We start from the raw sequence: 16,995 nt of genomic DNA, 5'->3' as shown, positions 1-16,995 counted from the left end.
ACACGGAAAGCCTAATTAACTATACGCAATCTCCAAGCCGAGCCGGTCGTTTTAGTGTTTGAACGGTGTCTCTATCTCGAAAGGCCTAGGAGGAGATCCATTTTCTATTTTACTGCTGCCCTGCACAAGACCAATAATAAAATAATAATAATAATGAAACAGGACTTAGAGATTACTATAAACGGGCCTTGCTCTGCAAGGGCCATGCTCTGCATGGTCCTTGCTCCGCAAGCCCGCTTAATGAAACAGGACTTAGAGATTACTATAAACGGGCCTTGCTCTGCAAGGGCCATGCTCTGCATGGTCCTTGCTCCGCAAGCCCGCTTAATAATAATAACTAAACAGGACTTAGAGATTACTATAAACGGGCCTTGCTCTGCAAGAGCTCTGCTCTTGCTCCGCAAGCCCGCTTAATAAAGAAAGAAAGAAACAGGACTTAGAGATTACTATAATCGGGCCTTGCTCTGCAAGGGCCATGCTCTGCATGGTCCTTGCTCCGCAAGCCCGCTTAATAAGAAACAGGACTTAGAGATTACTAGAATCGGGCCTTGCTCTGCAAGGGCCATGCTCTGCATGGTCCTTGCTCCGCAAGCCCGCTTAACAAGACAAACCCACCCCCCCCCCCCCCCCCCCCACACACACACACACACACAGGTCTCATTCCCAGCTCGCTCACCCAGTTGTAGAAAACACACAAAAAATGTTAACAGCTCAGCATGATTGATGAGTATAGAAGCAATAAGTACAAGAGGATAGTAGAAGAGAATAAGAAGATGAAAAAGAACAAGCCATCATTTTTTTCTTCTTCTTTAAAGCCCATTGGGAAACTCCAACTCCCATTGTCATTGTGACACAGCACTCCACAGCACACAAGTGAACACTGCACACTGCACACAACGAAATTGCATTTATGCCTCACCCGTGCAAGGGGGTAGCCCTCAGTGGCGCCCCATGGGGAGCAGTGCGGTGGGACGGTACTATGCTCAGGGTACCTCAGTCATGGAGGAGGATGGGGGATCCCAGCATCCTGCTTATAAAAGATGACCACTCATAGTTCGGCGGATGGGACACACAAAAGGGCCTTATCGTGCACTTTTGAGTAAAAGCATGAAAATCGGTACACATATCCCTCTTGATATGCTGATTAATGTTAGCGTTGGAGGCGTCGCGAAAAATGCTTCGTTTTCAAGATGGCCGCCAAATCCAATATGGCCAACCCATATTAATGAATCTACCTGATATTTGGTAGTAAAACCATGAAAATCGGTACACATATCCTTCTTGATATGCTGATTAATATTAGCATTGGAGATGTAGCAAAAAATGCATTGTTTTCAAGATGGCCGCCAAAACCAGTATGGCCGACCCATATTAATGAATCTATCTGACACTTGGTAGTAAAAGCATGAAAATCGGTACACATATCCTTCTTGATATGCTGATTAATATTAGCATTGGAGGCGTTGCGAAAAATTTAGCATTTTCAAGATGGCCGCCAAATCCAATATGGCCTACCCATATTAATGAATCTTCTTGATACTTGGTAGTAACAGCATGAAAATCGGTACACATATCATTCTTGATATGCTGATTAATATTACCATTGGATTGCTAAAAATGCTGTATTTTCAAGATGGCCGCCACATCCATTATGGCCAACCCATATTAATGAAGCTACCTGACAGTTTGTAGTTAAGGCATGGAAATTTGTGCACAGTTACTTTTTTATATTTTGATTGATAAAAGAAGTCGATACTTTGGAAAAAAAAGTTTAAATTTCAAGATGGCTGCCAAATCAAATATGGCTAACGCATTTTAATAAATCCTTCAGGCACTTTTAGTAAAACCATGGAAACTGGTGCACATTTACTTCTTGATGTGCTCATCAATATTAGAAATTGAGGCATTGTGGGGGGGAAAACACATTTTCAAAATGGCCAACTAAGATAGTGGTTATAAGAAATTACATATTTTTCTATAAAATATTTTGGCATTGCATATAATTAACACCCACAAATTACCATTGACAATGATCAAACATTATTGGCATGTTATCAAATGAAGTGATGCATATGTTATGGTTTTGCCCAAACTGTGTCTGCCACCACCACAATAGATTATTTTCTGTAATGTGATAACTTTAGAATAGGTGCAAGAGTTTGCACCACCTCTTGTGTTCTACCACTCTATAATAGGTACATGAACTGATAAAGTGTTTAAAGCCTTACACTATGAAGATTGCTGACTTTGTTTGCATTATAGGTTTTGTACAGATGGACAGATCTGTAAGAAATGTTCTGTGCTAATACTCTTGAATTGGTACACTGATTGCATTCTTGAGGCCTCAAATAGGTATACAGCAGTAGCATTATGTACAAATCCAAGGCTTTTGAGGGGCTTGTGGGATGTACAGCACCTCTAGCGCTTAGTGATAACTGCATAGGCCTTGTACAAATTTCAAAAGGGCCAGGATTTCAAGATTGCTAGAGAGAAAGTTCACTTGCTTTGTTAATTCATGGACATTGTTATTGCTTACTTCAAAAGAAACCAATAGTTGATGACTACTTCTAGCTGCACAAGGTTTTCAAACAAACTACAATCCTCTATCCAATGCAAGTTGTATGGTATATCTTGCCTGGTTAACACAAGTTGATCTCACAATTGAGATGATCTGGTGGTTATGCAATTTCTCATAGTAAAGTTGTGATTTACGATTGCCCATGGCAGTTTATAGGTCGTTAAGAATGTGGTATTGGCATTGTAGCCCATATCCAATCATGTCAGTTGTATCTATTCAAACAAACTGCAGCCATCGCCTTTACACCCCTACTCATTCTCCTGATTGAACCTCAAGATCTGGTACCCTCACTGAGGGATGGAGTCCATGCTACATTTCAGATCAGACAATTGTGTAAAGTAGTATGGGATTTCACAGGCTATGGTATATACTATGGCCAACATCAATCAAACTGCCAATGGGATTGTACAGGTAGCTGTTAATACCTGCTGGGCATTGCTGCCTGTCGCACCTCCTCCGGTGCCAGTGGGTCAGCGAGAGAAAATAAGACTTGTGACACAAACATCTTTGGCACAGGCTATGGTATATACTATGGCCAACATCAATCAAACTGTCAATAATGCCTAATTAAAAGGTTTACATGAACTTTGAATAAATTGTGAATGGCACAGTTGGAACATGATGGCCATCAAAAAGTCAGGCCTATGTAAAATGTAACTTGAGTGAAAAGTTTACATGTACAGTATTAGGATTCATTTCTAGACCATGATAATGATGTGAAGATTTGGCATATGCTGTGTGTGTGTGTGTGTGTGTGTGTGTGTGTGTGTGTGTGTGTGTGTGTGTGTGTGTGTGTGTGTGTGTGTGTGTGTGCATAGGCGCCGACTTCGGGGGTGCTCCAGGGCCCGGGCACCCACGAGAATCTGTGGGCACCCACGGAAAATATGGGCACCCCATGCGCACCCATGGCCAATTCCGCGCGCTACAGTAATATGATCAGCGAGAAATCTTCTGGTCTTACACGCTTAGTTGTAGAGCGTGTCTCAAATTAATTTGGAAGATTGTCAGACTTATATACCCATCCTGTTTGAAATACATCACGGTGGGCAGTGAAGTGTAATCCTTTCCATAATACAGGGGCAGCAGAATCTCTACAAGCAAACATTATAATTATAGTATTGTGTTTTAAGTGAAATCCTGACGTTCATTTTAGGCATATTTAGTTAATGTCTGTCAGAGAATGTTTCAAATAGATTGATTTGTGAAGATGCTAAACTGTGTAAAGCATGATGGGTAGACGGGTCGAGAGAATTCGAGACCTCTTCCGGCTGCCTGGGTTGGTTCCAGAACAATGATCCATCCATTCTGGCAGATTAAACATATTGCTTTATTTTCTGTTGTTTTTAATTGTTTGTCGATATAAAAATGTTAACAGTCAGGGGATAAACATGTCCTCTTGTATGCCTACTGTAAGCTATTTCACGCCAATCGTTTTTTGTCCTCTGTGGTTGCTCTTGTACACAATCAGTAACCATAGAAACATGTTTGGATTGACCGTATGGCATACAGGGCTTTTGCCCAATGGACTGTTGATGAGTCGTGCTGCTAAAGCAGACCTCTTCGAGATAGCAGATATTGATAAAGCTCATTGTCTGTTAGGGTAAAAAAAACCTCATAGATAACTAAAATTCCGTTGAAGGCTTCATTGTCGCTCTAAATATCTGTTGGAGTCTTGACTAAAAATGCCCGGTTGGAGTTTTCAGAACAGTGCAGTGTCTATGCAGACGGTTCCGAAGTTGAAGTAGTTCTATCACAGAGTCAGACTACGCGTGAAGCTGTATAATTATGTTGCTCATTATTTCACACGTTATGGAAGTTATCGAAGGATCTAAGCCTACTTGTCACTACAAGCTAGGACTTCTTACATACAAAGGATAGCAGTTGGAAAGTTTAGCCCACTACAAAATGGTAAGTCATCCTGCTAATCCCATGTGTAGCACCGCCGTGTGCTGTTTATTTGATATTTCTCTATGCTCTATGGGTCTTTAGTGATGGTATGACCAAGTTGAGCCTTTGCATATCCATGCTTGTTGTGCGCTGTTGGATGGTTTTGCCATTGTAGGCTATATGCGGCTCTGGCTGCTAACATTGTTGGGTTTAGTTGTGACTGAGTAGCCTGGTTTGAACATAGCTAGCATGAAGTGCGTGGTATAAACGGGCCATTTCAGAATTGCGGGTACATTTGGTGTCCCACGCAAAAAAAATAATAATTATAATAATCTTTTCAGAATTTACTTTCAATATTATCACTAAATAGACTGTATGTTCACTGAGCACAATGTTTGGTGTACATTTTATGCACAATTTATTTGTTAAATATTCATTCAATGATTCCAAAACCCCCCAAAATCATCAAAATCGCATGTCCCACTATAGAGATTCACATGTTCAACTTGAATAAACATAACATAATTCTGTAAAATTTGCAGATTTTTTATGATAAACCTATAAATATAAATATATTCTGTTGCAGAGAATGTTTTTTTCCTGTAACACAGCTGATCTTGATATTTAAAAAAAATGTTTTTTACCTGTCCCAGGGGTTTGTCAACTCTGTTACGTCCGGCATAAAACAACATAAAAATAACCTATAGCATTTATATAAAACCATGTAACCTGCACCAAATGGTGTCACTTCCTATTCTTCACTTCCTTGGAGGGGAACTAACTGTCTCTCCTAATAATTTGTGCTAAATGTTGAGAACACATCAAGAGTATATTTATTGTGCGTCAACTCTGTTACTATGATTCTGTAGTAAATCTCTCTTTCAATTTTCTAAAATCAATTTTACTAAAAAACTTCATTAAAGTGTGGCTTTAGTTATGATGTGTGGTATCTAGTTAGAGATAGCACATGGAGTAAAATCACAAAATAGTGAAAAAAATCAACTCTGTTATCGTCAACTCTGTTACAATTTGCCAGTGTTGCCAGATTGGGCGGTTACCCGCCCAATTGGGCTGCTTGGTATGGCCATCTGCGGGTAAAAATGATTAAGAAAAATGTTTGTATTGCCTCAGAAATCAATACACTTTGTTGAAATTGGGAAGAATTTAGAATTTAGGTTTTTGAGCACTGTTTGGGCTGGAAATGGTCAGAAAAATCTGGCAACACAATATCAGAGCTTGACAGTGTCAAACTCTGTTATGTTTGTCCCGTCAACTCTGTTACAAAAGTTGTTTGTTTTTGCTTAAAAACAGATAATTAAATATGTTTTCTTGTTAATACATACAACAGAAGCAGTGCCATTACTAACTAATTCATTACATGAAATTTCAAAGCATTTAACAGATTTTTAAACCTATTTATGGAGAAAATGTAAACACTCTTGGCAACTTTTCAGTGAAACGTCTCAATGTTTTAACTCCTGAAAAAAGAATATTTATCATAGAAAACTCAAAGTTAAATAAATGGATATATGGATAAATACTCTGTCAGGGAACACATGATTTTACCATGTAGGCTATTGCATTTAGTTGATATTTACCCTAATTTGCCCGTAACAGAGTTGACAGAATGTACCCATAGTTCTCTGATTTTTACATAAAATAATAAAAATCATACATGTTTAAGCTTGGCAAATACTGGAAGTGTACAATTGAAAGTATGTTCTTTGAGAATTGATAAAAAGTTTCACAGAAATAAAACATTTTATTTTACTTTTGTCAAAACCTGAAATGTACCCACAATTCTGAAATGACCCAAACGCTGTGTTGCAAGTGACTGAACGCCAGTCTGAATTCACTCGCTCGCGCTCGCGTTGCTGCTGCTGTTATTGTTTTCAATTGAGATCCTCTTTGGACGTCTGTATTAGGCTACTGCACAATGCTGCTATGCTTCATAAAAATATATTTGAAGACATACAACTTTCACATGCATGGTTTCATTTTAGTAACTGACTGCATAGTCAGTGACTGCAGATTTAGCTTTAGTGGCATGCTCAAGGAAAATCTTGATCTTCTAGCTTCACAGCTGTGTTCATTTTAAACACGGTCACCTTTAGTCATAATGCCGTCTAGAAAAAGGCACCGGCAAACGTGATCTGGGCTTTGCGTTTAATTTATAGGCCCTTCACCATGTAAAGCAATTCCATTTTCAATCTCAATTCAAATATAGGCGATTTTATTGTAAAATAGCCTATTGATTTGACAACCACAACGAAAATAAATAAGCTTAGAATACATTTATTATGTAGCCTACTCATTCAAATAAAGTCACCAACTCATGAACCGGTTATGTTGTTGGAAAGCAAGGCATGGCAAACAAACGGGACTTTCTGTGGGTCGCGACCCCCAGTTGGGAACCGTGAGCACCCACGGGACAAAACAAAAGTCGGCGCCTATGTGTGTGTGTGTGTGTGTGTGTGTGTGTGTGTGTGTGTGTGTGTGTGTGTGTCGTGACAACCGTTGCCGTACGGCAGTCTGGACACTGTGCACAGCTGGTGTGTGAATGTGTATGTATGCGTGTATGTCTTTTTTCAAAGCGCTTTGAGTAAACTTCATAGTTGTGATACTGTGCTATATAAATACACATTGTACTGTATTGTATTGTAATATGGGTCAGTCATATTTTATCTGATTTTTGTTCATGCCTCCATTCCTAATATGAATCAGCATCTAAAGAAGTAACTGTGTACCAATTGTCATGCTTTTACCACAAAGTACCAGGTAGTTAATATGGGCTGGCCATATTTGATTTGGCGGCCATCTTGAAAACAATGATTTTTTTTTCCCGCTACACCTCCAATGCTAATATTAATCAGCATATCAAGGATATGTGTACCGATTTTCATGCTTTTACTACCAAGTGTCAAGAAGATTCACTAATATGGGAAGGCCATATTGGATTTGGCGGCCATCTTGAAAATACAGCATTTTTAGCAATGCCTCCAATGGTAATATTAATCAGCATATCAAGAATGATATGTGTACCGATTTTCATGCTTTTACTACCAAGTATCAAGAAGATTCATTAATATGGGTAGGCCATATTGGATTTGGCGGCCATCTTGAAAACGATGAATTTTGCGCAACGCCTCCAACGCTAAATTTAATCAGCATATCAAGAAGGATATGTGTACCGATTTTCATGCCTTTACTACCAAGTGTTAGGTAGATAGGTAGATTCATAAACATGAATTGGCCATATTGGATTTGGCGGCCATCTTGAGAACGATGAATTTTTCATGACGCCTCCAATGCTAATGTTAATCAGCATATCAAGAAGGACATGTGTACCGATTTTCATGCTTTTACTCAAAAGTGCACGATCAAATCATCCATCCGCCGTACTATCATTGATGTTCTTCCTCAGAGCACCGTGCATACTGGCCACAGATTTTTCGAGTTTGGCGAGGTCTATGACTGTATTAATATAGGAGGAAATAGGCTAGGTCTACTGTAGCAAGTCAAAACGGCAAATGTCCCCCTAACAATCGGCTAAAAATGATTTCAAATACATATATCAACACCATAAGCATGAAAATACACCATATCACGACGGCAGATAGAAAATGTAACACTGTACCTTGTGGGTATACTCGCGCAAAATAATTTGCGGTCGAAAATTACCTCCGCGATTGAAATGACAAGGTTTTAACATAAATCCTGCCTAATAGTAGGCTACACCAAAACACATAAGAACACCAAATAAGAAAGTGTACTCACGTTTCTGGACGCACACAAGACATAAGATAGCCTAAGTAAACAACATGATTATCTAAACAACATGTGAGTAAATATTCTTTTTTTCAAGGACCTCTCGAGTTGCGGCCCACAGGGCCGTCGTTAGCCATATTTTAGGGGGGCGTCCTACATTAGTATTAGCCCCCCCTTTAACGATTTTGCTCAATTTTTTTTTTTAAGGGCCCTACAATAGGGCCCTACAATTGCAGGGGTACTCAATTCAGAGTCCCAGAGGGCCAGTTTTCCCAAATTCCTCCCAATAACGCACTCACACCCACAGCAGATATTTAGTTTCCATTGACAGGATGGGAGAAAAAATTCTCTCATACAGGGCCTCTATTTTCCTGGAGCTCTGTGGGGTGATGTGCCCGCCTTGTTCTCATTGCCACCCTTCAGTATTTTTTTAAATGACATAAGATTATCTGTTAGCCTATATTTGCAGACTGCATTCATAAAGATTTATTTCTTAGTGAGAAAACCAATAAGCCTGAAGATAACACTTTTCAAACAAATGTTGCTTATTATGACTTTGTTTATGCAGCTCTCACATGCATATTGAGAATCAGATGCAATAATATGGACCCAGCAAAGAGGACATCTCAGGTTTTGTCAACAAGAAAATGGCACATTTGATGCAATGTTGATTAAATGCAACAGCCAATAACAAATCAATTAAGTCCACCGTTAGACTTAGAGGACCCGACCGACCAATGAAGAGCCTGCCGCTATGCACTGTTGTACAGGATGACAGACATTTCAAATCTGGGGGATCAATATGTTGGTAAACACAAAGTTTCTGTGCAAGTTGACAAGTAGATACGCATAGGATGGTTTCATATCCAATACTCAGAATTATGACAACTGTAAACTAGATGATTAAGACAAAAGAACAGAAGAATGAAAAGAAGAAATGGTCTTAAACCACACTCCATTAATCATTGGTGGTCAGCCTTCCAGAGCAATGTTCTAACCCCCATGTGCTAATACTTTAACCACGTTCAAACACCCATGTACCAGTGGCGGTTTTGGGGGGTCTGATATTGGTGAGCAAGAAACTGGTAACCAAGCCAAACTACAGGGTCTCCCCCAGATGAGAATTTTTTGATAAAAGCGCTCTTAAAAGGTTATTTTTGAGCCTTTCAGACAACCACCCTGGTAGGCAACGCTATGTTAAGCACCGAGTATCAGGTCCCTTACCTACATAGTACAATGACAATTGAGTCCTTCATACATAGGCCTATATTTTAAAGGGACACTGTGCAGGAAATGGTCAAAAAAGGTACTGCAACTATGCTGCTAATTGAAACTGGGCTGCCTATTGCCAAATTTGATCTAATGCTTTGATCTGATGCTAAGTAAGTTATTAAACAAATATTTTCTAGTATGGTCCAAGTACAGTCATTTTTGCAGCTAAAAATGGCTATTTTTAGAAATTCAAAATGGCGGACCATGGAGAAGATCCCCCTTTTCATGTATGAAAAGTGCCATTTTTCCAGTCATAATGAATACTTAGAATTTGATGGTGGTGGTAAGTATTCATGAAAAAGGTAACATTAGTGAATGGGCAGCATGAATTCTGGAAATAAACAACTAAAAATCTCACACAGTGTCCCTTTAAAGCACAGTGTGCTTTGGAGGTGTAACTCGAGGCACTGTGCAAAAACGTTTGACCAAGGCAGTTTAAAGTGCACGCGTGTGTGAGTGAGTGAGTGAGAGAGCGGGGGGTGGGGGGTTAGAGGGTGCGCGCGAGGAAGAGAGAGAGTTTTGTAATCATCTGACAAATTCTGATATGCGCGAGGAAGAGAGAGAGTTTTGTAATCATCGGACAAATTCTGATATGCTACCACAGATCCACGTAAAGTATACCCTACCAACTCCATCCAACATCCCACACATATCTATACAATAAAAGCACTTCGGTGACAGCTTAACATAACCAACTGTTGCTCATGACACAAAAGGGGATGCTATACAAGTCACACATCAAAATCACCACGGTGGGTGTGTTCCACACACACACGCACCCACAATATTCAACTGCCTTATGGAGTAGTAGTAGTAGAAGTAAATAATAATAATAATAGTATAATAAACAAATCACTGTATTCCTCCAAGTGGTATCCAATCTCCTCTGAAACTGTATAACGTAGAGTACAATAACCTATTATTAAATTCATCAAATCTTGAACTTTTTTTCTCAAGGAAAGACAATAATTCAAATGTGTTTTAGGGACACCTTTTAGATCATCTCTTTTAGAATGATGTTGGCCAAGATCATGATGCAATGCTCTTGCACAGCTTGTAAAGACTTAGGGGTGGGAGAAGGAGAGAGGACCCTGCTTATATTCTTCACAAAAGGCTGCGCATGGCATGCTGAGTAAATAACCCAAGACATAGGTATGATGGGGCCTAAAATGAGCCGATAACGTATTTACGACCTAAAAAGTGGACTGTAAAATTACCTGCTTCTTGTGTCATTCCAAGGCAATATGGGCTAGTAATACACCACCATCTACACCATGTCCTCCTGCTGTCCTGGCCATAGCATACAGTATATACTGTAGTCAGGGTGTTGACTGAGTATATGAAAGGTTTTAATGAATTCAGGCAGTTGTCTTCTACAAGTTTATGCTCATAGCATATAGTATTTTCCATTTCAGCTTTTATTTAACCCATTTTAGCCTGAGCCCTTTTTTGGGGAAAGGTGCCCTCTCCCTACTAAATCCTAAATATCTCAGCCTACAAAGCACATAAAAACATGAAATCAACATTTAAAAGCTAGAATCTTCATTTAATTTAGCACTAGAATGTGTTCATTCAGCTCTGACATACCCACAGATTTAATGAAACAGCGTATATCACTCCAGGTCATAATGGGTTAATTTCACATTGTTTTCTGTCAAATTCAGCCCAGTTGCAATTATACAACATTAATTTCATTACGTCCTTTCTTCAACACATGTCTATGAGGTACGGTAGCTCTGTACTGTACAGTAATGCAAAAATGTACCAGCCAGACAAGAATTTTCTATTGTACCATTGAAGTGGAACAATGTAGGTATTATAGGTATCTACACTGATGCAGACAGATAGCCTTTAACACAATAGGACCCCTGATGCTCTCTTTGGTATAAAACAGACCATGGCCCACAGCTTTACAGCCAGGCTCAAATCACAACTTCAATTGCAACCATGCAGGGCAAGGTAAGCTGAAAATGTAAACTTATCAAAAAGCAAATAGCTGGAAAAGTAACCATTGACTACCTAATGTAAACTTGAACAGTTTGTACCACAGTAAACACAAGGTGAAATTATCTCTGATGGGTACGACACTGTTTTATTTCAGGTCAAATAATATCCTGCCTCTGTGGGAAAAAAATCTACTCATCACTTATGGATAAGAAGAAAAGTAGAACAGAATTAAAGTTTGTGTATTATGTAACGCAACTAACTCTACAGAAAAAAAGAAACAAGTATTTTATAGGCCCACTACTACACAAACATTAATGACGCCTCTGCATAACTGTGCATATAGATTTTTCAAGACATATCATTTTTTTTCAGGTGACTTTCTATGAGGACAGGAACTTTCAGGGTCGTTCCTGGGAGTGCATGGGAGATCATGCTGACTTCACCTCCCACCTCAGCCGCTGCCAATCCTTCAGAGTGGAGAATGGTTGCTGGATGATGTACGACCAGCCCAACTACATGGGAAACCAGTACTTCATGAGGAGGGGCGAGAACCCTGACTACATGAACACGTGGGGTTGGAACAACTCTATCCATTCCTGCCGTCATATCCCCATGGTAAATAAGTTCCAGAGTACAGTAAAACTTTTGAACATTGCATTAATAATCAAAATATATTGAGTACAGAACCATTTTTAACAATGTCTTATTCATTTTGATATTTATATTTACAGCACAGAGGAAATTACAGAGTGAGGATCTATGAGAGGGAGAACTTCGGTGGTCAGATGCATGAGTGTACGGATGACTGTGACAACATGCAGGATCGCTACCGTATGAACCACTGCATGTCTTGCAACGTGATGGATGGCCACTGGCTCATGCATGAGCATCCCAACTACAGAGGAAAAATGTGGTACTTCCCTCCTGGAGAGTACAGAAACTGGAGGAACTTCGGAAACCCCAACATGAGATTCAGTAGCATGAGGCGTATTCTGGATTCTTGGTACTAAGAACTTTGCAACATGTGCTGTCAAATGATTTAAATAAAACTTTTGTCAACATGGAAACCAGGCTTTGTTATGCATTCTTCATGTACCGTCAGCATTTTGAAAATGACTTTTTGCAGCAATGATCCACCACATTTAATGTTTAAGACATTAAAACATTGATTTAAATCATAATAATTAAAACCATTGTTTGTATTCCCAAAGAATAAGCAATGGCATCACTGTGGGTAGTATTAATATCTTTTTTGTACATAATAATAATAATACATACATACATACATTTTATATAGTGCTTTACAGACCAAATCACATAATGAACTAGAAGCACTCGGAGAGCACAGACCTCCACTAAGGAAGCTGCTTGATAGAACATTTGACTATGTTACACCCTATTTTCATTTGAAGTCTTTCTGCCTTCTTTTTGTGGAATTAGAAACTGAAATGTTTTTCCCTGTCCTCAATTCAATTCTACTTAGCATCTGCACTTGTTGTTCTATATATCTCCTGTGCATTTTGTTTGTACTTGTGATGTCAGCTGTGATTATGACCTCGATTGTAAGTCACTTTGGTGTAAAAAAAAAAAGAGTCCGCCAAATGCAATGTAATGCACACCAAACACTTTCACCACCTCCCGCCCCTTTCTCATCATCAGCACTGATCTCCATTGGAGTTCAGTTGACGGAAAGTATTTTTGATAAATTATTCGGACAGTTCAGTTGGTGGAAATCCATCAGAGCGACGGAGAACTTTAATCCATGTGGGTATGGTGGTGGCCGCTAACCGGTGCAGCCAACAGCCAAGCTGGCTCAACAGCAGTCCAGTTGTACCAGTAGACCTCAAGCTGCAACGGAAAAGTGATCGCCGAATGGCAAGTGTTGTGGAAGCACTCACAGCAGGCCAGCGCCAGTGCAGCTGGAAGGCCGCCCTGGTTTGTCCACAGCCAGGCACCGATGAGTTGCTTGTCCGTCCGACAGAGAAGATGAATAGTCAGAAGTAGTGTGCTTGAGTGAGTAAATTGGTTTGAATGAATGGAATAAAGCGAACAGAGGCAGATTAACGCGCCAACGTCCACACTAGAGTGTGGCTCGGGCCGTTTTTTTCTGTCCGAGCCCGGCCCTCAGACGACAGAAAAGTGTTCGAATCTGACCCGAGCCCGAGACTAATGAAAATGTTTGTGTCCGAGCCTGTCCGAAGCCCGAGACCACGGTCATAACAACAGAACCATGTGCGCAAGCAAGGTTTTCTATGTGGGCTCCATATTCAATATAGCACGTGATAAATAGCCAGGAATAGGCAGATACGTTAGGATGAGGCACACACACACACACACACACGTGACGGCACACCTTATGTTTCTTTCGGTTAGACTAACCAGAGATGTTGGGTGCAGTGATCGAATGCATGGGAGGGGCGTGAGAAGATAAGAAAGGTGAAAACTAACGAATAAGTTTTGAAAGCAGTCAGCGCAGCTACCGGAGCATTTGTTACGTTACTGTTGGTGCAAATAAATCCCTGCGAACCGCGTGAAGCTGCCGCCTTATCGTTAAGCTATAAGTTAACCCCGAAAAACAGTAGCCTGTTCGGCTGTTCGAATGCAATTTCCCCTGATCTCCATGCGGTCAATATAATATCAGGAAAGGTTGCACGCGCATAGTTACAACTGTAAAGTAAAAGTGACAATAATTAAGAACCTACGTGAAGGACATGGCATGTCACAGCGGACAAAATAGTAACAGGAAACCTCTCCGCCCCTACCTTACTCCACATAGCGTGTAGTCAGGCACGTGCGCTCCAATACGGCAGGGGAGGCAGTGCCTCACCAGCCTACATGAGAATGATGAGATGCAGTAAATGTGAATAATAGTAACAATAACAACTATTGTTTTCGAGCATCTGCTCCATAACTACCATTTGTGCAGTATTTAAACAGTTTCAATCATTTTCAATCATTTTCGTGGCCAAAGTTTTTTTGCTCATTTCATGTCAAATTGCTCCGAATACGCTGAATTTGGGGCAGCTCTGAGCTTGCCTCACCCAGGATTGCGCAATCCCTCCTTAACAAGCTTGAGCGCATGCGCCATTTTGCTCGTTCTGTGTATGCAACCTGATAATATTGTATTAAACGTTTTTATACACTTAATAGAAATATGTATGGTGTGCCCTCATTTTCCTGATAATGTTTTACTATTTTCTACATGTGATTATCATTTCTTTACTCTGAACGCTATGGCATAACGCCCACTGAAAGATACAGTGGTGCGGCTAGGAGCAGTCTGGCCGCAACTTCGTTCTGGCGTTGAGAGTCTTGTTGGTCAGTGACGTCATAGTGAATCTGAAGTTCTAGTCGGTGTCATTAGTGTTGGCTAGCTTGTTCACTTTGACTGCTACCATGGAAGTGGATTTCATAACGAAACTAATAGCATTCCCATAGTTGGATTTCCAAGGGAAAAAAAGATGTGATAAAGAACGGAGGACCGACAGAGCTGAAGGGTTTTCTGCTGCAGGTGACCAGGCAGAAGATTAGAACGACCTGATCATTTCAAAGTGAGTGCTACAACAGAAAATATTTTTTGTTATCCCTGTGTCTTGTTTGCAACCGGCGAGAATGTGTGATAGACCATTAGCATGTGATTTTGTGACTATAATTTACCAAGGAGCCTCACGAAACACAATCCTCGGCTGCTCATATTCAATGCCAAATTGCTGTGAAGACGTTTGGGGCGTCTGGAATAGGCTAGATGTGGCTTTGGATGAACAGCACCGCTAAAGTAACGTTAGCATGCACAATGCCAAAGTGAAGGAGAACTGTGAGGAGAACCGTGACGTCTCATTCAGGTAACCAGAGCCCTCTGTATGGCTCTGCAGGCAACCTGCTTCAAGAGTTGGCGTTTCGCGGTGGTGATGAGACTGAGAGTACACATTCTTCGAATCGTGGGAATTATGTCGAGCTGATGAATGAGATCTCCGCCATTCTGCATGTTGCAACAGGCGTTGGCATTGAAAAGGACAGGCTTCTGAAGCTAAGACAAGGATTTCTAGGCTATGACAGTCACGGATGTTTTCATCGCAGAAAGAGCGGCGCATGGACCTGATGTAGGCTACGAATAAAGGTAAGACCAGTGTTTTCCTATGTATGTGAGGCCTGTGTTTGTGAGACCGGTGGGGAGAGACAGAATCCGCTGTGATTCTGTCCAGTGTGGTAGCTTTTGTGATACGCACTGGATTCTCATGTGCCCTGTATCTGCCTGTAGGGTGGACCGATTAAACTTGAGTACAGGGTACCGTTGAGGTAAATCAAATATACCCGTGTAACAACAAGACTCTGATCTAATTCCAAAGTGTAAGCATAACATAAATGACAGTCGCAACATATTTGGTGACCATATCGAAGTTTGTGTAATCTCTGTTTATGTTGACATTCGCTTCCTGCCATACCTTTGTCCCACATCGCTTGCCTTAACCTTGTACAAGTAGATGAACATTTGCATGAGAATCTGGTGCGTATCACAAGCTACCACACCGGTTTGTTCGCCGTGGTGCTCAGTGGTCTATGTGTGACCAGTGTTTGGAATCGTGTGTGTGTGTGTGTGTGTGTGTGTGTGTGTGTGTGTGTGTGTGTGTGTGTGTGTGTGTGTGTGTGTGTGTGTGTGTTTGAGCATACGCCGTGATGCTCCTGTTTGTCCGCCTGTGCTGTGTGGTTTATGTGAGACCACTGTTTGAATCCTGTGTGTGTGTGTGTGTGTGTGTGTGTGTGTGTGTGTGTGTGTGTGTGTGTGTGTGTGTGTGTGTGTGTGTGTGTGTGTGTGTGTGTGTGTGTGTGTGTCAGGGCTTAACACTAACACCCGCCAGGTAGCTAAATGCGGGTGAAAGTCGGCGTTGGCTAGTAGATACCGAAGGTTCACTAGCCATTCTGGCGGGTCCGTCACTATTCTAAATGATGAGGCACCGCATTTTGTAGTTTTTCCCCCCGGACCGTCTTTGCTACAAACGCAATGCAATGCGATTTCGCGAGCCTACAATACCCATGAAGCACCTGTGTCACGTGTCACCTGTGTGTCACGCACTCCAAGAATCTGATAGAGCTAGTCTTGCGAAGAGGAGTGACAGCAGCGAGCTGCCGGCACATCAGCGCGCGTTTGGAAATGTCACTGAAAACCTTCACGAGAAAATAAAGTAGCGAAGTTCATCTCAACTGACCTGTTTTGAGATCTGTCATTAGTACAATGCATAGTAGTAGTGGACATTAAAATGACCAAGGCGAGAGGAGAACACCTCAGTCTTGAGAAAGTCTTGAGAGTAATTAGCGCAGTGATAAGACAAGGACACATGCGGCATTAATAATGTTCGGTTTAAATTTTTTTCTGATTTGCCTGTATGTCTTCATACCTTAACCCTATCGCACCGGATGCATCATCTATGATGCATCAAATTCAAAGCCCTCTCCACGCTGACACAAAAAAAAATCAATCTCAAAAACATCCTGCGTGTCATTTCCAAACGTCCTGCAGTACACGGAAACCGCCACAAGAGAGCAGC

At 40.9% G+C, this 16,995-nt stretch overlaps 2 protein-coding genes across 2 annotated transcripts in view; one reads left to right on the top strand and one right to left on the bottom strand.

Annotated features, from left to right (window-relative positions):
* Positions 1–16,995, bottom strand: part of LOC134461304 (gamma-crystallin S-1-like) — a 383,074-nt gene that overhangs the window by 289,677 nt on the left and 76,402 nt on the right. The gene's annotated exons all lie outside the window — the stretch shown is intronic.
* Positions 11,581–12,464, top strand: LOC134461442 (gamma-crystallin M2-like). Its single transcript, XM_063214373.1, has 3 exons — positions 11,581–11,584; positions 11,796–12,067; positions 12,184–12,464. Exons 1-3 carry the CDS (start codon positions 11,581–11,583, stop codon positions 12,460–12,462), a joined length of 555 nt encoding a protein of 184 aa, XP_063070443.1. The 3' UTR covers positions 12,463–12,464.

Source organism: Engraulis encrasicolus, chromosome 13 (assembly GCF_034702125.1).
Source record: "Engraulis encrasicolus isolate BLACKSEA-1 chromosome 13, IST_EnEncr_1.0, whole genome shotgun sequence".
NCBI classification, from domain to species: Eukaryota; Metazoa; Chordata; class Actinopteri; order Clupeiformes; family Engraulidae; genus Engraulis; species Engraulis encrasicolus.
This window is presented reverse-complemented; position numbering and strand designations above follow the sequence as displayed.